Source organism: Podarcis liolepis, assembly GCF_965112155.1.
Source record: "Podarcis liolepis genome assembly, chromosome: 10".
Taxonomy (NCBI): Eukaryota; Metazoa; Chordata; class Lepidosauria; order Squamata; family Lacertidae; genus Podarcis; species Podarcis liolepis.
In genome coordinates, this window is record NC_139562.1 from 9,407,571 (window position 1) to 9,434,191 (window position 26,621).

Below are 26,621 nucleotides of genomic sequence, written 5' to 3' on the forward strand. Positions count from 1 at the left end.
AGGCTCAGATTTCTGACTTGTACAGTAGCGAAACGGTCTGTGCTCCTGGGCTTACCACAAGCGAAACCCGCACTTGTTTACTTTTAGCCTTTCCGAGAAATGAAAACTGGATCCCTCTGAATGTGAGGGGGGGTGTGTGGCTTTTAAATACCTGTTTGGATCATTAATAGGAGCCAAATGTTCGGGAGCAAGTAGGAATGCAAAGCATTATTATTATTATTATTATTATTATTATTATTATTACCCCACCCATCTGGCTGGGTTTCCCCAGCCACTCTAGGTGGCTCCCAACAGAATATTAAAAACACAATAGAACATCAAACGTTAAAAGCTTCCCTAAAAAGGGCTGCCTTCAGATGTCTTCTAAAAGTCAGGTAGTTGATTATCTCTTTGACATCTAATGGGAGGGCGTTCCACAGGATGGGTGCCACCACCAAGAAGGCCCTCTGCCTGGTTCCCTGTAACCTCACTTCTCGCAGTGAGGGAACCGCCAGAAGGCCCTCGGTGCTGGACCTCTGCGTCGATGGGGGTGGGGACACTCCTTCAGGTATTACTGGGCCGAGTCTAGGGCTTTAAAGGTCAGCACCAACACTTTGAATTGTGCTTGGAAACGTACTGGGAGCCATTGAAGGTCTTTCAGGACTGGTGTTATGTGAAGTTTTTCATTCCACGCATTGATGATGAACAAGATGGGCCTTTGGCCTGACCCAGCAATGCTTCTGTTATTCTTCTTTATTGCGTCTTGCCTTATTTGACCCCGCAACGGGGCTGAGACTGTGAGGTGGGTTTAAGCAGAGAGAGAAACCGTCACCTGAGTCAAGGTAACCCTGTGATGCATGACTGGCACAGGCCTCCCTTGCTGAAACCCCAGGACGTTTTTCATTACAGCAGGAATGTTTACTTCCTTAGTAGTTTAGGGCCCTGCGTTAAAAAGGTTCCCACGTATGTCAGGCAGCAGGCTTAAAGAATGCCAGGTGTTGATGCTCTTATCAGGGCCAGGCTGTTAATGTTATCCCTCCATGTCTGTGTCTTGCAGATGGTCAATTGTCACTTCACAGGTGTTAATGCAGTTATCTCAGCAACGCTGAGTAAATTATCACCTATCTGCTACTACAAAAGGTTAAAATGTGTGTCTGTTCAACATGTGTTTGCACTCTAATCATCCCTGACTGTAGTTTTATTGCATCTCATTGTCCTCCATCTCCCGACCTTCCAGTTTTCTCCTTGATTTCTGCTAAGATTTCGCCTAGTGCCTCTGATGAAGGGCTCAGAGGAAAGCTGATGCAATTTGTTAGCCTTTAAGGTGCTGCAAAAATAACAGCTTTTGCTTTAAGATACTGCTGAGAATAAATACCCTCAGGGGAGTGGAGGGAAGATTTGCTCAGAGGGTGCAGTAAGGAGTGGGAAATTCCCATTTTGGAAACAGCCTTCCCTGGATTCACTGCACGGTTTTCATTCATGTGCAAATTTAGTTGAGTAGAAACTCAATCAATTCAACTGAGATTTCTTGAAATAGGTGACACCCCCCCCCCCGCCCCCCAAAAAACTTGGCTTAGTGAAATATCTGCCCTTTTCTCCTTAACAAGCAGCATTTATGCAGCAGGGTCAGGGAGCAATAAAAATCCCTTGAAACCCACCCTGTTTTCATGCTACCGTCTTAAAAACGCATGCATAATAATAATAATAATAATAATAATAATAATAATAATAGATTTCCCCCTGTGCAATGGTTGAGATCCAATTGGCAGCCTGTTTTCAGATTCTGAAAGCTACTTTCCTAAATCTGTCGGCCCAGCAACCTTTGCTATGGAGATGGTCGTGTGTTGCTTTCCAAAGCGCTGCTGCCAGCCATTGACACAGTGAGTCCTTTGTTGCTTCTTCTGCAAATGGGTTTTTCTCCTCTTTTCCTCCCCAAATAATAGATAGCCCCTGGAAGCTATCTAATCTCCCCTTACTCTGCAGAAGCACTTTGCCATCCTTGAGAGGTCCCCTTAATACCTTTGTGTTCCAACTTCCTGAGCTGCAGTGATGGCTTGGAAAGAGGGAACCGATAAATGTGCAGAAGATCAGACTGTTTGGGTTTAATTGCCACCCATTACTGTGTTTATTCTAGCTCGCCTGTTGGAGGCAGTAGACTCTGAATGCGAGTTGGGAGCGTAAGTTGTTGTGCTCATATCCCAAACAAAGGATATCTCAATTCCTTCCCAAAGAAAACTTCTGGCTAAGCTTGAATCCCCCCCCCCCCCATTCATTGATATCCAAAGCTGTCTGCCTAGCCAGCAAAATCTCCAGGGAGTTTTCCACACAAGTGTTATTCTTTTCTAAAGAAGAGGCAACTTTGAGCTGCAGAACAGTTTGAGAGTTCGGCAAAGGGACAGGCGCTCCTCTAAGGGCAGGCTAAATTTAGACTGGGAAGACTAAATTTATAAATTTAAACATTTATATCCCATCTTTCCTCCAAGGAGTTCAAAGGTGGCGTACATAGTTCTCCTGCCCTCCGTTTTATCCCCAACAGTAGCCTTGTGAGGTAGTTGTTACAGATAGGTAGCCGTGTTGGTCTGCCATAGTCAAAATAAAAAAATTCCTTCCAGTAGCACCTTAAAGACCAACTAAGTTAGTTCTTGGTATGAGCTTTCGTGTGCATGCACACTTCTTCAGATACACTGAAACAGAAGTAGGAGTAGTACCTTGTGAGGCAGTTAAGAGTCGTCAACAGGCTCATCTCAGCTATCTGCCAATCTCCCATTCCCACCACCCTTCTGAGTAATACCCCTCCCCACCTTCTCACTATATAGAAGGATCTGGCAACTTCTGTTTCAGGGTATCTGAAGAAGTGTGCATGCACACGAAAGCTCATACCAAGAACTAACTTAGTTGGTCTTTAAGGTGCTACTGGAAGGATTTTTTTTATTTTGACTTGTGAGGTAGGTTAGACTCAGAGACAGTGACTGGCTTCTTTTCCCTTGTGATGGTGACTCTGTCCTTGTGGAACTTCCCATAAAAACAGTGCCTTTCTCCTCAGTCCTTTTCCCTGCAGTGTCGCGGGCACAAAAATGAAACTGCTTCTCTTCCCATGAAGCAGCCTTTACCTTACGTGACACGTAGTACTAGCAGTAGTGTCTGCAGCTTATGAGTAATCTTTGGGACAGCTGCTGCAGGGGGATTTCCCCAAGGAGGAAATGTGCAAACCAAACAGCTCGTGACCCTCTGCTGGGAAAAGCTTTGGAAGAGCAATGGGACGTGGGCCCTGCCAGATCCCTAAAACGCTGGCCATTTACAACACAGCACAGGTGGATTGTTATGGTGCTGGAGGAGACTTTTGAGAGCCCCATGGACTGCAAGAAGATCAGACCTCTCCATTCTGAAGGAAATCAGCCCTGAGTGCTCACTGGAAGGACAGATCGTGAAGCTGAGGCTCCAAGACTTTGGCCACCTCATGAGAAGAGAAGAAGCCCTGGAAAAGACCCTGATGTTGGGAAAGATGGAGGGCACAAGGAGAAGGGGACGACAGAGGACGAGATGGTGGCACAGTGTTCTCGAAGCTACCAGCATGAGTCTGACCAAACTGCGGGAGGCAGTGGAAGACAGGAGTGCCTGGCGTGCTCTGGTCCAGGGGGTCACGAAGAGTCGGACACGACTAAACAACAACAACACAGGTGGATTGTTAGCCACTCTGAGCCCAGCTTCGGCTGGAGAGGGCAGGATATAAATAAAAAATTATTATTATTATTATTATTAAGAAAGAGCTGGACCCAGTTCCTGCCCATCCACTCCTTTTCAAAGCTGCTTTTCTATCAGGTTTCAGAACCCCAGTGGGAGAAACTAACTTTTTTTACCTTAAGCCGTAATTCCCTCATGTCGTGAGGAGGGACCATCCGACTCTACAATCCTACAAAAAAAAAAAAGGACTGGCAGGGAGTGGGGAGTTTTGCTCCCCCTTGCAGTGTGCTTTTAATGCAGAATTGGGGGCCGGAGAAAGGAGCCTGGAGGGCCACATCTGTCCCGCCCCACCCCGGGTCCCAGCCTTCTGCAACCCCTGTTTTAGGGATTCTGACAGCTTGTGTGGTTGGGCCTCCCTTGCTGAGAGCCGTTTGATGGCTGGCTTTTTGTCTGTGCAGCTGATTTAGGGGCAGGTTGCATACAGGATTAAATGCATCACTTGCAGTTGCTTCCTCCTCTTCCTCTTCCTCCTCCTCCTTCTGCAAATATCAGCCACTTGGAGGTTCCAGTCAGGTTTGGAACTGCACTGTTATGTACTGAGTTGAATAGGATCCAAACTGCAGCAGTCTGATTGGTCCTAGAACAATAGGATCCAAATTGCAGCAGTCTGATTGGTCCTAGAACAATAGGATTCAGAATGCAGCAGTCTGATTGGTCCTAGAACAATGCAGCAGTATGATTGGTTAGCAGGAGCCACCCAATCCAGCTCCAGATAGAAGTGAATCCACAACCTGATTGGCCTACAGGAGAATTCCAGAATTAGCCAATCACGTGCAGCCCATTGTGTAAATAATGTATATAAAGCAGATACTTTGAGGGGACTTTCATTCCCTCCTCACCACTATGAGCTGAATAAAGAGCATGAAATCCACTCTCGACTCTGAGTATATTTCATGCACTAAGGAGCACTAAGGGACACGGGTGGCCCTGTGGTCTAAACCACAGAGCCTAGGGCTTGCCGATCAGAAGGTCGGCAGTTCGATACCCCGCGGCGGGGTGAGCTCCCGTTGCTCAGTCCCTGCTCCTGCCAACCTAGCAGTTCGAAAGCACGTCAAAATGCAAGTAGATAAATAGGTACCACTCCGGCGGGAAGGTAAACGGTGTTTCCGTGCGCTGCTCTGGTTCGCCAGAAGCGGCTTAGTCATGCTGGCCACATGACCCGGAAGCTGTACGCCGGCTCCCTCGGCCAGTAAAGCGAGATGAGCGCCGCAACCCCAGAGTCGGTCACGGCTGGACCTAATGGTCCCTTTACCTTTAAGGAGCTGTTAACTCAGGGGTAGGCAACCTAAGGCCCGGGGGCCGGATGCGGTCCAATCGCCTTCTCAATCTGGCCCACGGACGGTCCGGGAATTGGCACGTTTTTACATGAGTAGAATGTGTCCTTTTATTTAAAATGCACCTCTGGGTTATTTGTGGGGCATAGGAATTTGTTCATTCCCCCCCCCCAAATATAGTCCGGCCCCCCACATGGTCTGACAGACGGTGGACTGGCCCATGGCTGAAAAAGGATGCTGACCCCTGTAGTTAACTCCTCCTTCCCCTGACCCCACCAACACACACCCACTAAAAACCCCACAGAGAGCAACCTACCCCAAATCGCTATTAGCTCCTAACTGCAGTTCTGGCGCCCATTTTCCGGTAGCTATAGCAGCTGGTTTACAGAAGCGGAAGGTGACAAAGGACAGGACAGTGTCAAAATAGCAAAAGGGTCATTTGTGGTTATCTGGCCATCGGATTAAGAAAGGAAAAAAAATAAGCCCTGGCTACCTTGATTGCTGGGAATTAATGAGAAGATCAACTCCGCTAATGGGGACCAAATGGGTCGTTATCCCAGCCTTTAACAAGCCATTAATCCTACCAGAAATTATCTGTGCCAAGGATGATATTAATAGTTTGCTTGATTCCTCTGTTGTCACTTTACTACTTGAACTGGGCTTACAAGGTCTTATTTTAGTTACAGATAGGTAGCCGTGTTGGTCTGCCATAGTCAAAACAAAAAAATTCCTTCCAGTAGCACCTTAAAGACCAACTACACTTCTTCAGATACACAGGTCTTATTTTGTAATAGCTACTAGGTGCGGAAGAGGAAAACCTATGTTGGGTGGAGTGCTACTTTGTCTCAATTCAAATATACGCAGCCTGCGGCCTGTAGTCTCTTAGCCAAGCCTACCTTTCAGTCAAAATAAAAAAAATCCTTCCAGTAGCACCTTAAAGACCAACTAAGTTAGTTCTTGGTATGAGCTTTCGTGTGCATGCACACTTCTTCAGATACCACATGCACACGAAAGCTCATACCAAGAACTAACTTAGTTGGTCTTTAAGGTGCTACTGGAAGGATTTTTTTTTATTTTGACTATGGCAGACCAACACAGCTACCTATCTGTAACTACCTTTCAGTGTTGTTGTGAAAAGTGCAGACATCACTCTGCACTCCTTGTATACCCTGGCTTATACAATACAAAACAAATCTGTGATTTGTAATCTGAACCCGTTCCAAAAGTTGTTTTGCATAGCCCACTAATGTTTTTCTTATTGCCGGAAAATGCAAAAGAGAATAAAAGCAGAGGGGGAAGAGTGGTTCAGCACCAGCCAGCCCATAATACCTGGAATACAGACACTCTGTTAGGGTGGCGAAAGAGCTGAATGGACTCTCCCAAGACTGGGCACGACCTGCTTTGATAATATATATTAGATAGCATTGTTTTTTAGTGGTTAAGTTGCAGAGCCAGCTACAGATCAAACTATCCAGGCAAGAAGCATCACCACACACAAACACACACACAAAAACCCCCTTCTCTTATTCAGCTATTGAGCAACTTGTGCTTGATTTGAACTGTGTTTGTCATCATTTTGTAACTTCAATGCTTGATTCACAGGCATGACTTATCCCTGCCTTGCAAGATGACAGATTTGCATTCTAGGACCTCTATGTGTTGCCGTATTTCAGAAAGCAAAAGTCAGGACACAAAAGTGGTTGAGCTCTTTTTTTGCCCAGACATGTGTTTCCCCGAAGATTTTCACCCAGATACTGTTTCCGATGGCTGCATCCTGGCTATGTCCAGGAAATTCCAAATGTATGGCAGCTCTAGTAAATCTGCATATATTCATTCCGTGTAAGCAGGGGCACTTACTGTTGCTGTTTTTCTCACAATTCAAATCCAGGTTGCATAATTAAAGTTGATTGGGAGTCTTGTGCAACAAAGCCACTTCCCCAAAAAGTTTGAAGTTTTTGCAATAAGGAAAGTGATGAGAAAGCACATTGAAAAATGTAGGATTCCTCTTGACGGATGCAAAGTCTGACCTCAGTAGACCGATTGTCTGGAAGCAATGTGTGCATTCTGTGTACTATTCGTTTCAGCTCTTTAGCGGCTGGTTGGGTAGCGATAGCTGAGGACATTTAACAAGAAATGAACGTGAGATCAATGGGGAAAAAATATGAGTTTGGAAGAAGGGCTTGCAGGGGGGCAAGAGAGGCAGTTAAATGTACACACACACACACACACACATATACAGTGGTACCTCTGGATGCAAATGGGATCCGTTCTGAATCCCCGTTCGCATCCAGAGTAGAACGCAACCCGTGTCTGCTCGTGCGCAATTCGCTGCTTCCGCGCATGCACATGACGTCATTTTGAGCGTCTGTGAATGCGCAAGCAGTGAAACCCAGAAGTAACCCGTTCCGTTACTTCCGGGTCACCGCGGAGCGCAACCCGAAAACGCTCAACCCCGAAGCTACTTCAACCCGAGGTATGACTGTACACATACAGTGGTACCTCGAATTACAGACGCTTCAGGTTAGAGACTCAGCTAACCACGAAATAGTACCTCGGGTTAAGAACTTTGCTTCAGGATGAGAACAGAAATCGCGCAGTGGTGGCAGCGGGAGGCCCCATTGGCTAAAGTGGCGTCTCAGGTTAAGAACAATTTCAGCTTAAGAACAGACTTCTAGAATGAATTAAGTTCTTAACCCAAGTTGCCACTGTATATAAAACAATTTAAAACAATTCAAAACTGTTTTTATGTATGGATCATATCTATCTATCTATCTATCTATCTATATCTAAAAATAGTTTAAAATAGTTCAAAACCACATGCTGAGTGTGATTTTAAAAAAACCACGTCTACTTAAAAAGGCTTGCTCTCGAATATAGCTCAGTATCCTGAGCTGCATTGTGGGTAATATCAGCACTCTGGGCAACCTTGCCAGGGCGCATCTGCCTGCTGCTCCTGAGTGCCAGTCAGTCCCCTGGAGGCAAGAACGGGAGAAGGGCGCTTCTCTGAGCACGAGAGAGGCACATGCTTGGCTGGTGGCTGGGACCAAGAATGGAGTTGAGGACGGAGTGGTCCCTGCAGGACCCTCCTGGATTTGCAGCGGCACCTGCATCCCGGGATGAGTGACAGGCAGGCTGGTCTGTCTCCTTCCCCAGCGGAACCATGTGGGACGTGAGGAACGTGCCACAGCCACAGAGTGAGTCAGCTGGCCCCCTTTTGCTTTCTCTGTGGCCGGCCTCTCCCTAACTTAAGGAAGCTGTGTTTCATCGCTAGGCAAATTTCACTTAAGCTGCAGGGTGGTTTAGGGATTGAGCCATGTGTGCACAGATGCAGGCGGATGCAAGCGCGGGTGGGGCTATAGAATATTTGGTGTCAGAAGAATATTAAAGGGTGGGGGAGAGAATTAAAAGGGAAAACACATCCGCCTGGGTCTCCACACCCCCATTCTGATATTATGTTGGGGGAGAGGTGGAAAATTAAAGTGGCAGGTGGATTCAGCTGCCTGGTGCTGTTCAGAGTGATGGCTGGGGGAAAAATTAAAGTTGGGGGGGTGTTCAGTGGTGGGCTCTTAAAAGGTGCCAGGGTACCAGCCGCTGGTCAAGGGTCCCAGGTGATGATCCTTGCCCTTGCTATTTTCCGCTGCCTCTATTTCCCCCCACAACATATTTGTAGCAAGTTTTAGAATGCAATCTCCTCGGGGCAGAGTCCTGGACTCGTAATCTGGTGAACTGGGTTTGCTTCCCCGCTCCTCCACATGTAGCTGCTGGGTGACCTTGGGCCAGTCACACTTCTCTGAAGTCTCTCAGCCCCACCCACCTCACAAGAGTATTTGTTGTGGGGGAGAATGTTAGCCGCTTTGAGACTCCTTCGGGTAGTGATAAAGCGGGATATTAAATCCAAACTCCTCCTCCTCCTCCTCCTCCTCCTCCTCTTCTTCTTCTTCTTCTTGCCTTGCAAGTCGAACGTTTTGGCTCCCGCACGCCGCAAACCTGTAAGCGAGGGTTCCGGTTTGTGAACGTTCTTTGGAACCCGAACATCCAATGTTGGTTCTGTGGCTTCCGATTGGCTGCAGGAACTTCCTGCAGCCAATCGGAAGCCGTGCCTTGGTTTCCGAACGTTATGGAAGTCGAGCAGACTTCCAGAATGGATTCCTTCCAACTTCCGAGGTATGGCTGTATTGTATTTTGGTGTGCTATAGCGAGAACTGCAGTACAGTAAGATGCAATAATAAGTTCAGTTAAAAACAGATAAAAATATTTCTTCAACCATAAATCCACAGGTGCCGCAGGCCCCCTGAATGAAGGTTGTGGGTTGCTAACTGGAAAGCCAAGGGGTGACGGCAGTACTGAGCAAGATGAACCGGTAATCTCATTGCGTACAAGGAAATTTCCATCGCTCAATAGTAAGAACTTCTGCTTTGCAGACAGAAGGTCCCCCAGTCCTGTCCCTGGCATCTCCAGGCAGGATGGGGAGAGACCCCTCTGGAAAACCCTGGAGAGCAGCTGCCAGTCAGTGTTGACAACACTGACCTAGATGGGCCAATGGTCTGACTCTGTATAAGGCAGCTTCCCATGCATGCAACTCTCTGTGGAAAGTGATCATTGGATTTGGTCGAATGATTAAAAGGAAATAATTTCACAGCCTTCCCTTTACGATCCAATCAAAATACTTTCCCCCCAGGGACAGGGAAAACCTCAGGCCCTCCAGATGTTGCCAGTCTACAGCTCCCCTCATCCATCCTTGACTTTGCTTGCTGGGGATCTACTCAGCAGTAAATCCCATTGCACTCACTGGATTGCTAGGGACAGTCCCATTGATTTTAGTGAGATAATTAAATACATGTTTGTTAAATGCATGTTTATTAAGTGTGCAGTCCACCAATGATGCAGTTAAGTAATTTTGAATTCTGGGTTTAATGGCCTCATGGGTGCCGCTCTTTAGATGCTAATGTACTTTACCTCCTTATTTCAATATGCAGTGAGAAAGCCCTGGTGTGTTTGGGGATCCTTTTGCTGAGTGGGGGCCCTGGAGTTCAGCCCCAAAATCCTGCCACGAGGATACCAGCGCTGCAATTTTCTGTGCAGCTTTTCTTGGGAATAAGCCCAAAAAGTCTAGTCCAAATAAGTCCAGTAGGGATGAAACAGGCTTAATTGTTTCCGTCCACAACGTCCTCTGTATCTTATTACATTGTTGTTCAGTCTTGGGTCCCCCTCCAGTTTTTGGGCTACAGCAACAAACACCACCCCATACCCATTGGCTAAGCTGGTTGAGAATGATCTGATCCAGTGGCATAGCGTGGGGGGTGCAGGGGGGCCGGCCACACCGGGCGCAACATCTGGGGGTTAGGGTTAGGGGGCGCAAATCCACGGGTTAGGGGGCAGAAATTACTTGGCTTGCCCCGGGTGCTGACAACCCACGCTATGCCACTGATCTGATCTGAGAATTGTTGGCGTCCAGTCTGTCTCAAGAGACAAGGGAGTGTGCCTCTGGGCGTGAAGCCAAACTGTTGTGTTAGCAGCACCAAAGTGATTTCTTCAAGGTGCGATCCTGAGCAGCGTTTCAGGAGGTCCTGGGCTGCCCTGACCACAAGACCCCTCTCTCAGCCTTGCTGATGCGGTCCAAAGGAAAGCAGAGCAAGACGTTTGGGAATCTGGGAATATGGCTGGGGATATGGGAGCTGTGGCTGGGATGCGGGTGGCCCTGTGGGTTAAACCACAGAGCCTAGGACTTGCCGATCAGAAGGTCGGCGGTTCGAATCCCCGCCACGGGGTGAGCTCCCGTTGCTCGGTCCCTGCTCCTGCCAACCTAGCAGTTCGAAAGCATGTCAAAGTGCAAGTAGATAAATAGGTACCACTCTGGCGGGAAGGTAAACGGCATTTCCGGGTGCTGCTCTGGTTCGCCTGAAGCGGCTTAGTCCTGCTGGCCACATGACCCGGAAGCTGTATGCCGGCTCCCTCAGCCAATAAAGCAAGATGAGCGCCGCAACCCCAGAGTCGGCCACGACTGGACCTAATGGTCAGGGGTCCCTTTACCTTTACGGGAGCTGTAGTCTACCAACATCTGGGATTATGTATCAAATCAGTGTTTCCCCAGCTTGGGTCTCCAGCTGTTCTTGGACTGCAACTCCCATCATCCTTCGCTAGCAGGACAAGTGGTCAGGGATGATGGGAATTGCAGCTGTTGGGGAAACCCTTTACTAATCTTCCTTTCCAAATGGTCCTTTTGTTGCCCCGCCTGGAAAAGGTTTTTCGTGTCGCTTTGTATCTGCAGAGCGCGCCCCGCCGGCATCAGTTCAGCCGGCCGACGGATGGGGGCAGCCGGGGGCTGCTTCGCGCCGCGTCTCACCTCCTTTCCTCCTTCAGGACGCGAGAGGGAGCGAAAGAGCTTCTCCCGCCCCCTTGGCCCCGGCAGGAGGAGGCGGGCCGTGACGCCAGGCTCGTTTTTCCCCCGGCAGGCCGGCCTATAGAAATAGACGTGCCGGGCAGCCGCGAGTCACTCGTAGCGCTGAATGAATCCGATGCGGAGCGCATCTATTAATCTGATCTCAAAGAGAAGGGCATTTAAGGACTAAGAGCCTCGCTTTTCTGCTTTGCAAGGGCTTGTTCCGATTCTTGACCGGGGATCGAAGAGAGAGCTGCCCTTCCTTTCAATCCAGCAGGGGTGAAGGGGGAATTTCTTTTTGGAAAGTCGGTTTAGATACGTATTAAATTGCGTTACAGCCTAGACGCCTTAGGAGACGACAGGAGTCCCCCGATTCCTGGAAAAGGAAGCGAGACAGACCCAGAAGATAATAATAAAAAGGAAAGAGAAAGGGCTTCTTCCCTTTGTTTTCTTCTCTCCACCCACGTCTCGCCTTTCCTCGGGCCGCCGCATCCTCAACCCAAGGTGGAACCGGGGCGCGTCGAGACCTTCGCTTTAAAAATGCCGATGGAGCTAACGCAAAGCCGCATCCAGAAAATTTGGCTCCCGCCCGACAATCACCCGGCGCTGCCCCATAGATGTGAGTACAATAGGGGCTGGGGGTGGGAATCGACCGGCGGGGGTCGTGCAGTTAATCGGCAGGGATTCGGAGTATCATCGCATCCGCTAAACCAGACGCGAGATGCTGAAGGTTGGAGGCGCCTCGGCGTCGGTTTTGGAGACGGGGCGTCCTTGAGTATTCGTGGAGGAGAGGGAACGTGATTTGGGGGCGTGGGACTTTTTTGGGGGGTACGCAAAGGACCCGGTTGACCCCTAAAATCTGTAGAAGAGAAAGATGGGTCTGGTAAAAATAAGGATCTGATTTAAACTAGAATGCATTTTTTCCATTTTTTAAGAAATTGGGTAGCATCCAGTGCGTAAAACGCACTGTGCGCATATTGTGCGCCGAGGAATTGGCGTTTTCATGGTGTGTTTTTTTTGTTTAGACTGAAAAGTGTTTTTTTTCTGCCTCCCTCTTTGGTGGGACGGGAGTCTCGAGCTGTGCAGCCCCGCGTGGACCCCTCCGCGCGCCCGTTCTCGGCGCCGTGGGCGGGGAGCCGGCACCGTGCGGGCTGGCGGCCACCGGCAACCTTGCGCGCCTCTCCTTCGCCGGTGCCCGGAAACGAGCCGCGCCTGCACGGCGGGCGGAAAGGGCTCGGCTGCCGCGTGCGGAGAAGCGGCGGCTAGGGAGCCGGGCCTCGCTCTCCCCCCCCCCCCGTGGTCTTCTCCAGGCAGGGTTGAAACCGAGCCTTGGAGAAGCTGCCGGCTGGAAGGAGAGAGCCGGCCGCGCTTCTGCCTCGCTTATCGCGAAGGTCCGGCGAGGCAGGAAAGAAGCTATTCCCGGCTAGCCGGGCCGGCAGGGCCATGTGGATGACCTAAAATGCTCTCCTATGCGCCGGTGCGCCACGCCTCCGCTTCCTCTGCCCTCCTCCCGCCGCGGCGGCGATGCGATGCGCTGCACGACTCGCATGGCGGCGGCAGGGGCGCGCTCCCTTCCAGGAGCTCTCCGCGCGCGATGTGCGGAGCAGGCGCCTGCCTCGCTGCTGAGTCACACCACGGCTCCGCGATGCAGCTCCGGGTGGTGCCTTGGGGACTCCCAGCAGCTCTCCAAGGAAAGCGTCGGTCCCCCATGGCTCGAGGTCTCCCGCTTCCTGGAGAGCGCACCGGAGGCATCCTTTGGCGTTCAAAGCGGTGGCGACTCAAGGCGATGCTCGGCTTTCTTCAGTGAAAGGCGTGTCCCAGCCGCCTGCGCATCGCTCAGCGTGGGAACCATCCCCCGGCGGGGTCGTCGCGCCCCTGGGGAAATAGCTGCCCATCCGGATGAGTGGGTTGCTGGGGCCGGCGGGAAAAGGACCCCGGCTCCACGTGGGCGGGAGAAAAAGGTCGGGCTGCAAGAGAGGAGGAGGGATGGGTGCCTTGCCGAATTGCACCTCCGAGGAAGCGCCCCCTATTGCCTTCTCCCCTTTCCTATTCTCCCAGTTTTGCTTGCAGAAGCACCCCGTGCCTCTAGTGGAAGGGGAAGGTTCACCCAGTGGCGTAGCGAGGGTTGTCAGCACCCGGGGCAAGGCAAGTAATTTGCGCCCCCTAACCCTAACCCCCAGATGTTGCGGCCGGCCCCCCCTGCACCCCCCACGCTACGCCACTGGGTTCACCCCACGCATTTTAAGCACATGACTCCCACTGCCACCACAAAGAATCTTAGGAACTGTAGTTTGATAGGGTGCTGGCTCTGTGTGAAACTACGTTTCCCAGGATTCTGTGGGGGGCCTTCAGGTGGTCTGTATGGATCTGGCCTGATGGGCAACGATCCCAGGAAGCTGAGCTTTGTGGACCAGTTGTCTGACTTAAGGAAATTCGGTCCTTGGCTCAGCCGCATCTGGTCTGCATCAGGAGCCAGGCAGGTTCAGTCCGTGGCATCTTCAGATAAGGGCTGGAAGTGTCCCCTGCCTGCAACCTTGGGAGGCTTGGCTGAGCAAAGCTAGGTGATCCTGTGCGGCTTGGACCAAAGGCCTTGCTCATATATAAGGCAGCCTCTCCTGTTCTTGTGGAACAGGCAACTTCTTAACAGCAGGCTTTCAGTGGGGCTGCCCAATCTGGCTGGCACAATCTGCTGTGCCTTTGCAGAAAGGGGAACCTTTGTCCTTCCTGATGATGTGGACTTCAGAATCATCAGCCCACAACCAGCGTAGCCTGAGGTCAGGGATGATGGTAGTTGTAGTAGTCTAGCAACTCCCTTAAGAGCAGCTAGGCACAAAGACAAGCCTCTTGCAAAGGGATTTCCTCCTGCAATCTTCACCTGATCTCTCCCCCCCCCTTTCCCTGGCAGCCGAATTAATTCATGCACATAGTTAATCCAGGCATTTTCTCTCAATCCACATCTTCCCCTCCGGGTTTTAATTATGTTTTGTCTTTTAAAAGCCCCCAAGGAACCGGGGATGTTCCTAAGCATTGCTGTCCTAGAAGCAGTGTTGGAAAGCCTCCCTTGAGTTGCAGGTGGGGGCTTTGAAGCCCTGAATCAGTCATTGAATTCCCATCCCTGTTGCCTACTGACCGGCTTTGCTGCCTGCTGGGCCATGTGCCCACCTTGAAGGGAGAAGGTTAGCCTTATGGGGGAAGAGAACAGGTGGCGCTTCCTTACCCACAATCTTTGGGCCCTTGCAAAAAGCATACCCTGTCTTTAAAATGAGTATCACCCCCATTCCTATTCTCTGAGAGCTTTTCTGTTCATGTTTGTAATTGTGCAGGTAGAGATTCCTTTGGTTACGCCTCTTTCTCCTCGTAGCATAAAGGAAAAACCCTAGTCTCCCTTAGCAAGCTCTGGGTTCCTTTTACTCTTCTGGGTACCTCTTTGCAAAAAAAGACGAGGAAGGCTTGAAATAATGGGATGCATTCAGCTTGGGCTCTTATCTGATGCAAATAGAGTGAAACCCAGGAGGGGAGGAGCGAGGAGTCATTTGCTGCTTCTTTCAGAGCATCCTGCAGTTCAGTCTCTCTGCATGCCTTGTGGGTGTGTCTGTGTGGTCTTTGAGAGATCTAATTTCAGGGCTGGCTGCTGCTGCTGTTGCAGAGTGATGCCTTGCTGGGTTTCCTAGGGGCGATCCATTCATTTTCTGTCAAATTGCACGTCTCCCACGTAGGATCTGGCGGCGCTGCTGGCTCAATGGGCAGGGATGACGTGCGGCCAGCAACGGAGGAGAATGGCGTTGGGGAGAGCTCTCTCTTTCACAGATTGCATTGGTGTGGCATGTGAGGACAGAAAGAGCCGCTTAAATATGTTAAGCTCAACCATTGCATTGTAATTTCAAAGTGCTGTTGCCCCTGCCCCTTCCACCAACCCCTTGGTACAGAATATATAGTGCCTGCTGTCTCTTTTGTGCAATTTTGCAGTGTGAAGTGTAGCTGGCAATGGCCTGACTCCCCAATTCCATAGAATTGCTTCTGGGTGCTTGCCAGAGTTTCTTGACAATTTTAGCCGCTCCAGGTATGAGTACAGGTGTAGATGTGAGATGAGCACCGCACCCCACAATCGCCTTTGACCGGACTTAAACCGGTCCAGGGGTCCTTTACCTGCAGGTCTTTTCAGACCGTTGAAATGAAATGAAATTTATTATGGTCCCAAACCAGTTTCTTTCAGACCGTTGTTAAATACAGTGAATACAGAACCGCTGCTGGTTTGCTGCATGGAATCGCAATGTTGTATATATTTGTTCTGGAGCCTCTGTTATATACTACCTCCCCCCTCCAGACTTCAAACACTTAATATATTCCTTGGGAAATGAGATTGTGTCTCCCAGTTATTGGGTCTGTTGCCTGTCTGGAGTGACTTGCAGTGTTTGAAATGTCCCTGTTAGATCATGCTTCTGAGGATAAATGATGCAATATCCTTCCTGGACCACATTGCGTCCTGTAACATTTTTTTTTTGGGGGGGGGGGAAGCCTCTCGTTGCTTAAGTGCTCATGTAGCCCTCTCTGAAAAACGAAACAGCCACAAATGACTGAGCCCCATCATTAACCTTTCCTTACACCCCCTCCTTCTGAAATACTTGCATTAATGCTTTCTGATGCAAGACCCCACTTTTTCGGCAACCCCTTCTCCCTTATGTGTGAAAAATATATATTGCTAGCGTGTAGGAATTTGGAAAGCCTTTTTAAAAATTCTGGATAAGCTTGGAGGCTTGCTGTGCTTTGAGAAAAGACTTAACTGCATCCAAAGCCTGGAGCAAAATAAGAAAAAAGTGTTCGATGAAGAAGCAAGCACTGTGTAATGGGAATTGGGGTTGCTCGTGTGTAAAGGATGCTGATGCTCTAGGCAACGTTGCCTGGCTAAACCTTTCCCTGGCTGGACAGCCCTTTCTCCATGGCTGTGTCAGTCGCTGGCAGAATCCGTCAGTGGGCGTTTCCTGAACTTCTTCCAACATAAAAATTCCTTGACGCCAAGTCTCCGCCTAGCCTCCCTGCGCGGAAGTTTTCTGCGCAGAGTAGGCATAGCCAGCGGAGGTCCTGGACTCGCCCCGCTGGTCTCTGTGGAAGTGTCTTGGAGCCCTCTCTCCGACGTCCTTCCCTGATCCCCTTCCTCCCCGGTGTCACGCTGATTACCTTCCCCAAAGGGAGTGTTCTCTCTCCCTCTACTGGTCCCTTCTCCTGCATAGTCGGGGAGCCTTACCTCCACTCTCAGCTCCAATGGCAGTTCCCTGACACACTAGAATGTGGCTTTCCAGTAATATTTTAACGACAGATGCGCTTGGCTCCAAATCCCTACATCTGAGCCTTGGAATGAGGATGGAGTTTAAGAGTGATCACATGCCTCTGCTCCACCACTCCTGGCTGTTAAGTGGTACCTACAGTAATGAAGAGAACCAGGCTTTGCTGAACCCCCCCCCAAAAAATACAGTGGTACCTCAGGTTACATACTCTTTAGGTTACATACGCTTCAGGTTACAGACTCCGCTAACCAAGAAATAGTACCTCGGGTTAAGAACTTTGCTTCAGGATAAGAACAGAAATCGTGCTCCTGCCACGTGGCAGCAGCAGGAGGCCCCATTAGCTAAAGTGGTGCTTCAGGTTAAGAACAGTTTCAGGTTAAGTACGGACCTCCGGAACGAATTAAGTACTTAACCCGAGGTACTACGGTACTCTTAAAGCATAGCAGGACTTCAAGTCCTTCTGGGTCACTGCTGTCCTGAAGCATCAAAAGTGCAAAGAAGAAAGGTTGTCCTGTAAGTGTGGCTGATAATGAATCATAGAATTGGAAGAGACCACAAGGGCCATCGAGTCCAACCCCCTGCCAAGCAGGAAACACCATCAGAGCACTCCTGACATATGGTTGTCAAGCCTCTGCTTAAAGACCTCCAAAGAAAGAGACTCCACCACACTCCTTGGCAGCAAATTCCACTGTCAAACAGCTCTTACTGTCAGGAAGTTCTTCCTAATGTTTAGGTGGAATCTTCTTTCTTGTAGTTTGGATCCATTGCTCCGTGTCCGCTTCTCTGGAGCAGCAGAAAACAACCTTTCTCCCTCCTCTATGCGACATCCTTTTATATATTTGAACATGGCTATCATATCGCCCCTTAACCTCCTCTTCTCCAGGCTAAACATGCCCAGCTCCCTTAGCCGTTCCTCATAAGGCATCGTTTCCAGGCCTTTGACCATTTTGGTTGCCCTCTTCTGGACACGTTCCAGTTTGTCAATGAACCCAGCCTAGATTTTTTTCTTCCTGGCCTTTTCCCCTTGGTGATGTAGAGCTTGTGCTCTCGGTTTCTCAATATTGCTGTAACCAAATCCTGACACGTCCAGGTAGGACTTGGAAGAGGCTGCTAGCTGAAGCCTCTGAGAGCTGCTGCCAGTCCCAGCAGTTCTCAACCTGTGGGACCCCAGATGTTGTTGGACTATAACTCCCATCATCCCTGACCGCTGGTCATGCTGGCTAGGAATGATGGGAATTGTAGTCCAACAACATCTGGGGAACCACAGGTTGAGAAACACTGGTAGACAATACTGAGGTAGATGGCCCAGAGGTCTGACTCTGTATAAGGCAGCAGCCTTGTGCTCCTACATTTCATGCTGCGAGGCTCTTCCGTACATCGCCTGCTTGCATCCTCCTTTGGGAGGATGACCCACCTTGTTCCTTAGCAGAGATTCTTGGAATGCCAGAAAGGAAGGCTGGAACTTTTTATTGGATTTGGCATGGCTTTCCACTCTGAAACTCCCCTGGGCACCATCACGGCGGACTGGGTGCCAATTGCTCATCATTCTGCCCTGAACTCTTCTCCTGCCTCCACAAAGCGGCAGAGATGGCTTGGCAAGAATCCTTTTGCCATCATGCTCTCATGCCAATGCACTTTTATAGACTATTACACTTGTTTTGCTTACAGGGATGTGGCAGATAGAAGGACCAAACCCTGAGATTTATACGGCCCTCTTGTGCCAAGTTCTGGGAGAGTAGCAGTGGAAATCTGGGTTGCAAAGAAATGAGTTTCCGTTCTGTTGAGCGACAGCCAGCTTGCTATCTTGAGAGTTGTTAGCAACACCGGTGACTTGCACCTTGCATGCCAGGAGAACTTAGACAAAAGGAAGGAACACTTCTCTAGAATTTTTGGCTTTTTCTCTGAATGGCTTCTAAGGTTCTGGGAGTAACGCGATTCTCAAGTCCTGTTCTGTTTTTGCGACCTGCAAGAGGCAGAAACTTGAAATTCTTAGGCCGCTGAATTCTGAGTTGTGCTCCGAGTAACACAAACAAACCCGTGTGTATGTTTCAGAACAGCAGGAGATTTCTTCCTGAGTGTCCTTGCCGCTTGGCTGTCTCTGTCTGGCTCATGTCCCAGTCTAAGGATGAGCTGGCAGGCTTTCAGCGTCTTGATCCTTGATGTCTAGCAGGTTTTGTCTCGCGGCTGCAGTAGAAAAGGCTGATAATGCGACCAGGATGTTCACATAATGCTTTTTGAACATTCCAAGTTGCTTTGCATGCATTCTCTTGGTAATCTGGGTATTAGGTCTGTTTTATCCCCATATTGCAGAAAGAGGGACTGAGGCTGAGAGGCGGTGATTAGCCTCTGGTCAGCTGCTGAGTTTAATTCCGTGGAACCGGGGAGAGATCTTAGCTCACAGCTTCGTCTCTTGGCTGCAAGGCACCACTATCTCCATTGGGCCAGGCGTGCTGGCCAGTCTGGATAGCTCAGCTGGTTAGAGCATGGCGCTGATAATGCCAGGGTTGCAAGTTCAATCCCTGTGTGGGACAGCTGCTTATTCCTAGAGCATTGCAGGGGGTTGGACAAGATGGTTTGGACCCTTCCAACTGTAGAATTCTATGATCCCAGTTGCCTGCCTTTATAAAAACATGTAGTATTGATATGACAAGTCGTCTCCCTTTTCAACATCCATTTTCTTTCTCCCTTCTTCACCTGCCCATAGCATGTGGCCCTCAGCTTACCAATTCCCCCACTGTGATCGTCATGGTCGGCCTCCCGGCTCGTGGGAAAACCTACATTTCCAAGAAGCTGACCCGCTACCTCAACTGGATTGGCGTCCCGACAAAAGGTGAGATTGTGGGCTGACTTGAGGCTTTATAGTTGAAGCCCCTGGGTGCCTGTGTTGGGAGCAACAGGTCCTGCTTCTAAGAAGTACCGTATTTACTCAACTGTAATGTGCACCTTTTTTTGGTGTGCATTAGATTCGATGGTGCATTAGATACTACAGTATTTCATTGGCTGTTCTGGGGAGGTAGGATGCTGAACTAATTAACTTTTGTTTTCTTTTTTCCAAAAAAATTATTGGTTTTCACAATATTATAAACAAACAAACAAACAAACAAACACACAAGACAAACAAACGAAACAAACATAAATCATAGCCTTATTAAAAATTGCAGTTATTAACTTTGTAAGTGACTTCCTCGCTTCCCCTTGGTTGAATTTCATGGCATGTCCTTTTAACGGTTTCCCAAATCCCAATTTTTATGAAATTTAACTTAAACATTAACATCCTTAGATCTTCACCTTATAGAATTAAACATATTAATTCATCACTTAACATAAATAAAATCCTAAGCCCATTAAGTATTTGCAGGCTATTTCCAGTTAGTTTAAGTTAACAAATTTAACTAAATAATCATTAAATTTATCCCATTCTTCCTGATACTCCTGCTCCTTCTGGTCACGGACTCTTCTGGTTAGGTCGGCTACCTAGCCTAGCTGAACTAAGTAACTTTTGGTCTCATCCGGCAGAGTTATTCTTTTTTGCTCTTACAGCTTCTGATAATTTCTCGTGCGGCATGACATTGAGTTGCATTTTGATGCATGTTGCATCTGCCCCGAAGTCAGTTCTTGGAACTGGACAAGTGTTGGGAAACCTCTGTTACATCCACCAGTCTGCTAGTGATTTTCATTGTGCGCTTCCAAGATTTATAAGGAGGGGGCTTTACCTCAAATCATTTTTTGAGGTACCTGGGTCAGCGCAGGTCTTTCCCAAAGAGAAACCAGAGAGACAGAGGCAATCCATCAAATAACAGTCTCTCTTGGAAATCACTTGCGGCTCCACAAATATGTTAGTAGCATGGAATCATAGAATTGTGGAGTTGGAAGGGACCCCCAAGAGTCATCTAGTCTAACCCTCTGCAATGCAGGAATCTTTTTGCCCAGTGTGGGATTCGAACCCACAACCCAGCATGTATCTATGCTTTTTACTTGTCTGGAGGAAAATGAGCCATGCTTTCATCTGCTTTTACAAAAAAAGGGGCCCTTCAGGGGGACCCAATTCAGGCAGGCAAGTGGCTGTTTACAAGCCCGACCCACGCAGCTTGTTCTTGGAAGAGAAGTTCATTGAATTTCATGGGTTTCCATGTCTTTCTCACTTAACAAAAGTGCAGGTGCCTTGACCCTCCTTGACTCTTTCTCCTTGCAGTGTTCAATGTCGGGGAGTATCGCCGCGAGGCTGTGAAGCATTACAGCTCCTACAACTTCTTTCGTCCTGATAATGAGGAGGCTATGAAAGTCCGCAAGTAAGTCAAGCTATTATGCTCCAAGTTTCCTCCATCCTGGTTTGTTTGTTTTTTACCTTCTGCTCTTTTCTTGAATTGAAAGGTTGACTTTTGGGAGCTGGTATGTTTCAGTGCCAGTTGGGAGGCCTCTCCAGGGTGCTTTGTAAAAGGTAAAGGGACCCCTGACCATTAGGTCCAGTCGTGGCCGACTCTGGGGTTGCGGTGCTCATTTCGCTTTACTGGCTTCCGGGTCATGTGGCCAGCATGACTAAGCCACTTCTGGTGAAAGCAGAGCAGCACACGGAAACGCCATATACCTTCCCGCTGGAGTGGTACCTATTTATCTACTTGCACTTTGATGTGCTTTCGAACTGCTAAGTAGGCAGGAGCTGGGACCGAGCAACGGGAGCTCACTCCGTCACAGGGATTCAAACCGCCAACCTTCTGATCAGCAAGCCCTAGGCTCTGTGGTTTAACCCACAGCGCCACCCATGTCCCAGGGTGCTCTGTATCCCCGAGCCAATATAAGAAGTAGCAAGGAGCCCTCTTGGTTGTGTGGACTTGGCTTTTGAGCCTCAAAAGAGCTCTTGCCCACATCAGGGCAGTGACTGACCTTGCAGACCCATGGGGAAGACCGATGAAGAGCCAAGTGTGGGGACAAACTGGGGTTCCCTCTTTGGGGATGGGGAAGCTTTGGGAGCTGATGGACAGAACCTTGTCTTTCTGTGTCTTTTTTTTGGGGGGGTAGCGTAATTGGGGCCAGTTGGACCTTGGGGTTTCCTGTGAAAGCTGTGATTCAAAATGTCCTGAACCTGTGCCTTTTCCCTGTTGTTGCAGGCAATGTGCCTTAGCCGCCTTGCGAGATGTCAAATTGTACTTGTCCGAGGAAGGTGGCCAGATTGCGGTGAGTGTCGTGTCCTGAAAGGAGCCAGTTGCCAGCAGAGTGATGTGGTCGTTTCTGGAGCTTGGCTGCAGCTGGTCTCCAGGGGGGGAAAAGGCGCTCCTGTGTACCCTTCAGCTCAGGGATGTGCCGATTCTCTCTCTTTTAATTGACACCCCACCTACACCACTGTACAGTCATACCTCATGTTATGTTTGCTTCAGGTTGTGTGATTTCAGGTTGCGTCCCGCGGCGACCCGGAAGTACAGTGGTACCTCGGGATGCGAACGGAATCCGTTCCGGAGCCCCATTCGCATACCGAACGGAACACAAGATGCGACTGCGTGTCTGTGCGTGCGCGGGTCACATTTCGCTGCTTCCGTGCATGTGCGTGACGTCACTTTGAGTGTATGCGCATGTGTGAGCGGTGAAACCCGAAAGTAATGCACTCCGTTACTTTCGGGTTGCCGCGGAGCACAACTCAAACGCGCAACCCGAAGCACATTCAACTCGAGGTATGACTGTACTGGAAAGGTTTACTTAGCCAGTGTGGTGTAGTGGTTAAGAGCAGTGGACTCGCAATCTGGTGAACCGGGTTCGCATCTCCGCTCCTCCACTTGCAGCTGCTGGGTGACCTTGGGCCAGTCACACTTCTCTGAAGTCTCTCAGCCCCACTCACCTCACAGAGTGTATGTTGTGGGGGAGGAAGGGAAAGGAGAATGTTAGCCGCTTTGAGACTCCTTCGGGTAGTGATAAAGCGGGATATCAAATCCAAACTTCTTCTTCCTCCTCCTCCTCCTCCTCCTCCTCCTCCTCCTCCTCCTCCTCCTCCTCCTCTTCTTCTTCTTCTTCTTCTCCTCCTCCTCCTCCTCCTCCTTCTTCTTCTACAGAAACTGACTCTGCACTCTGGCTTAAGACCATAAGAGCCCTGATGAGCTCTAGTTCAGTGGGAGACAACTTGCTTTGTGTTAAGAAGGTTCTGGCTTCAGTCCTTCATTTTTTAAAAAGCAAATGGAATGTTTTCCCCACAGCAATTGTTTCCCCATACTTTTAAGGACGGCTGATGTTCCTTTCGAACAGTTTTGATTTTAGTGTATGTCTGTTTTATTAGCCATACTGGGAACATAACTTTCTGTTGAAATAACATTTAATTTATATGCCAAAATAGCTTCCAAGCAGAGGGCAACACAGTCAATGCAGAATTAAAACCCGCAAGCACAACTTCACTGGGTCATTAAAACATCCTTAATTAAAATATACAGTAAAAATGAACGATTAAAAAACGTAAGAATTGGAACAGTTTTCAAAACATCAAAACAATAAAATCAGATGATCTGCTAGGGGAAAAGTTTTTGGAGCCGGTCGAATGCCAGTACTAATGAGGCCTCTCATATTTCAGCTGAGAGGGTATTCCACAATGCAAGTGCCACAAATGAAAAAAGTGTGTGCCACAAGCCAGTAACCACCCTTCCTTTCAAGATAAGTGCATGTCAATAAAAAAAAAGCCCATGACATTATTTTCTTCTTTTCTATTCACAAAGGTTTTTGATGCTACAAACACCACACGTGAGAGAAGATCTATGATCCTGCATTTTGCCAAAGAAAATGGTTTCAAAGTAAGTGTTTTTGTTATAAGTGACGTATTTCTGAGCAAAAATAAATGATTGCAGCTCTGCCTTTTTAGACTTGCTCTTGGCTATGCCTGTTGACGTGTCTGAATGCCGCCCTGCTCTCCTGGGAGATGGACCTGAGGAATCATTATATCGATGCTGTTGTTTTCTTTTAAAAGTGAATCGTAGAATTGGAAGGGGTCCCTGTGGTCATCTAGTCCAACCCCCCCTGCACTGTGGGAATCTCAGCTAAAGCATCCATGACAGATGGCCATCCAACCTCTGCTTAAAACCCCCAATGGAGTCTGTTCCACTGTCAAATGGCTCTTACTGGTCTGCCCAGCTGAGGACCTTAAGGTCCATGAATAACCAGTTTAGAGGTCCCGGGCCCTAAGGAAGTCAGACTATCCTCCACCAGGGCCTTTTCAGTCATGGCTCCGACCTGGTGGAATGCTCTGTCCCATGAGACTAGGGCCCTTCAGGATTTAACCTCCTTCCGTCAGGCCTGGAAGACAGAGCTATTCCGCCTGGCCTTTAATTTGAATTCAGCCTGATCTTTTATTCCCCTTCTCTTCCCTCCCCTTTTATGAAGATCACCCGCTCTGAGACCCCACAGCTAATTCTCCCCTGGTCTCCTCGCTGGCCCAAGTAGGACCAATTCAGCCAGCTAGCCCTGGGGATTACCTAATGCTTATTTCCCCTAAATTGATTTAAGCGTTTTAAATTTGTTGTTAGCCACCCTGAGCCCAGTTTTTTGAATCGGGAAGGGCGTGGTAGAAATAAAAAATGATGATGATGATGATGATGATGATGATGATGATTATTATTATTACTGTCCCCACAGTGATGGGGAACCTCCAGTCCTGATTTGGCCAGCCAGCCCCACATGTGATAGCAGTAGGGCTGAAAGTGGGACGGTTGATTGCAGGCCCTGCCAGTCAGTTGTCAAACCTGACAGCAGAGGATGGGGCAGGCGCGTTAAAGCTCCAATACCCCACCCATGTTGTTGTGGGCTCCCTTGAAACACATAGGATCAGCAGGGTGGATTTGATTTAAATCAAATCAATCTAAATCACGATTTAAACCACTAGTCATTAAGACTTGATTTAAATCATTATTTTTTTTTACAGAAAGTCTCATTCTTGCTGGTATAATCTTAATATTGACAACCAGATGAAGGCTTCATTTTTTGGAATAAAAAATTTCCAGAGTAGTTTTTACAGTTATATCAAAAATTAATGATTTGGTTATATTATTAGAAATACATTGACAGATCATGATGAAATTATTGTGAGGTTTAATAAGTTAACTGTTTATATTGGGATAACTTTTCTGCTGTACTTAATTGGAAGCAGAAAAACAATCGTTTCCTTAATACTGCAACAATTTAAACAATTTATTTAACTAAAGCAATAACGTTGTAGCATATGTATCCATGTTTGTTAACTGATGTGGTTAATTTTTTTGAAAAAACACACACCTTAGGCTGAGTTTTAGCACACATGAGAAACTTAAAACAAATCATTGTTTCCTGATGAATAGCCTTTGGACTGGAATGTAACTTAAATAGAAAATATCTTTAGAAAGATTTCCCCTCCAAAAGCATTTTATTTTAAAAACTTAATTAAAAAATATATAATTCTGATTAAATTTTTAAAAATCTGATTTTCATCCACCCTGGTGCCCAGTCTCCCAGGACAGATTCCTGGCATCTCCCATTGCAAGAAGGATTTTCAGCTGATGTCTGTCAGAAAAAGAGATCTAGATGGGCCAAGCTGCTTTGTGTGGTTTTATTCCCTGCCTTAAACACACACATGGATGTCCTCTTCCTTTCAGGTGTTCTTCATCGAATCCGTCTGCAATGACCCGTCTGTCGTCGCTACGAACATTATGGTAAGTGTGAGGAAAGAGTTTCTCTTTCTATCGGGGGGGTCTTCCCCGCCTGAAAGAGCTGTTTCGAAAAGGCACCAGGAGCTATTCCTGCTGTTGCCCCAGCTGAAATCTTTTCCTCGTCAGCAAGCATTAGCCTCTGATAAGCACTGCTGTTTCACCCTCTTAGTTACCGTATTTTTCGCTCCATAAGACAAACCTAGTTTTTAGAGGAGGAAAACAAGGGGGAAAAATATTCTGAATGAAACAGTAGGTGTATGATTTTTGTGGTTCATGCTGTGGCCACAGACATGTGATTTGACGGTGAGTTTGGAGTAGCCCAGTGCAAAAATCCTGAGGATCCATGTGGATCCGTGCCTATGGGAAACCAGCAAGCAGTATTCAAACACAAGAGCCCTTTCCCCTCCCATAGTTTCCAGCAATAGCTTTTTGTTTTTGTTTTTGCAAGCCTCTGGCTATGGAGCCGAGCATTGTGGTCAGTAGGCCTTTCTCCCACATGAATTTGTGAAATCCTCTTTTAAAGCCCTCTGAGTTGGGACAGCGATTTCCATAGTTTAACTGTCCTGAATCCTGCAACATTCAGCTTCTTTGTATGCCCGCGACCAGGACCAATGGCGCTCCCTGCCTGTGATTCTCAGCAATATACCGAGACATACTGCCAACAGAGGACAGAGAATGTTGCTGCCATGACTAGTAGCGGCGATAGCTTTATCCACCATCAATTCATTTAATCTGCCGAGACCACATAACACCGGTCTTGAAAGGCCTACATTGGCTCCCAGTACATTTCTGAGCACAATTCAAAGTGTTGGTGCTGACCTTGAAAGCCCTAAACGGCCTCGGTCTAGTATATCTGAAGGAGCGTCTCCACCCCCATCGTTCAGCCTGGACACTGAGGTCCAGCGCCGAGGGCCTTCTGGTGGTTCCCTCACTGCGAGAGGCCAAGTTACAGGGAACCAGGCAGAGGGCCTTCTCGGTGGTGGCACCCGCCCTGTGGAATGCCCTCCCACCAGATGTCAAAGAGAACAACAACTGCCAGACTTTTAGAAGACATCTGAAGGCAGCCCTGTTTAGGGAAGCTTTTAATGTTTGATGCATTACTGTATTTTAATATTTGGTTGGAAGCCACCCAGAGTGGCTGGGGAAGCCCAGCCAGATGGGCAGGGTATAAATAATAAATTATTATTATTATCTTCTTTTAAAGCCACCTGTTACAAGGATTCAGGTGCTGGCTTCTTCAGGTGCTGGCTTTCCTCACTTTTGTCCTGTTGTTGTTAGCTTTGATTGATGGGCACCAGTCCACATTGTTCTGTCAGGC

The 26,621-nt window shown here is 48.4% G+C and overlaps 1 protein-coding gene and 2 long non-coding RNA genes across 19 annotated transcripts in view; 2 read left to right on the forward strand and 1 right to left on the reverse strand.

Annotated features, from left to right (window-relative positions):
* Positions 1–11,335, reverse strand: part of LOC310687048 — a 51,660-nt gene extending 40,325 nt beyond the window's left edge. Inside the window, exon 1 of one of the 3 annotated variants that reach the window (XR_014516148.1) lies at positions 10,844–11,335. This is a non-coding gene — a long non-coding RNA (uncharacterized lncRNA). Of the gene's footprint in view, positions 1–4,752; positions 4,922–10,843 lie in introns of those variants that run through there. The other 2 variants (XR_014516149.1, XR_014516150.1) reach the window with 2 other exon arrangements.
* Positions 1–26,621, forward strand: part of PFKFB3 (6-phosphofructo-2-kinase/fructose-2,6-biphosphatase 3) — a 69,165-nt gene that overhangs the window by 22,789 nt on the left and 19,755 nt on the right. For 6 of the 15 annotated variants that reach the window (XM_083461223.1, XM_083461230.1, XM_083461233.1 and 3 more), the window contains exons 2-8: positions 9,272–9,354; positions 11,712–11,992; positions 19,360–19,485; positions 20,848–20,944; positions 21,761–21,827; positions 23,345–23,419; positions 25,250–25,306. In XM_083461223.1, coding sequence (XP_083317349.1) covers positions 9,347–9,354; positions 11,712–11,992; positions 19,360–19,485; positions 20,848–20,944; positions 21,761–21,827; positions 23,345–23,419; positions 25,250–25,306 — 711 coding nt within the window. In that variant the 5' untranslated portion in view covers positions 9,272–9,346. Of the gene's footprint in view, positions 1–9,271; positions 9,395–11,711; positions 11,993–19,359; positions 19,486–20,847; positions 20,945–21,760; positions 21,828–23,344; positions 23,420–25,249; positions 25,307–26,621 lie in introns of all 15 variants that reach the window. The other 9 variants (XM_083461235.1, XM_083461226.1, XM_083461229.1 and 6 more) reach the window with 4 other exon arrangements.
* LOC310687083 lies at positions 16,027–19,348 on the forward strand. The gene is made up of 3 exons (XR_014516202.1): positions 16,027–16,213; positions 16,656–17,174; positions 17,632–19,348. It is a non-coding gene; the product is annotated as an uncharacterized lncRNA (long non-coding RNA).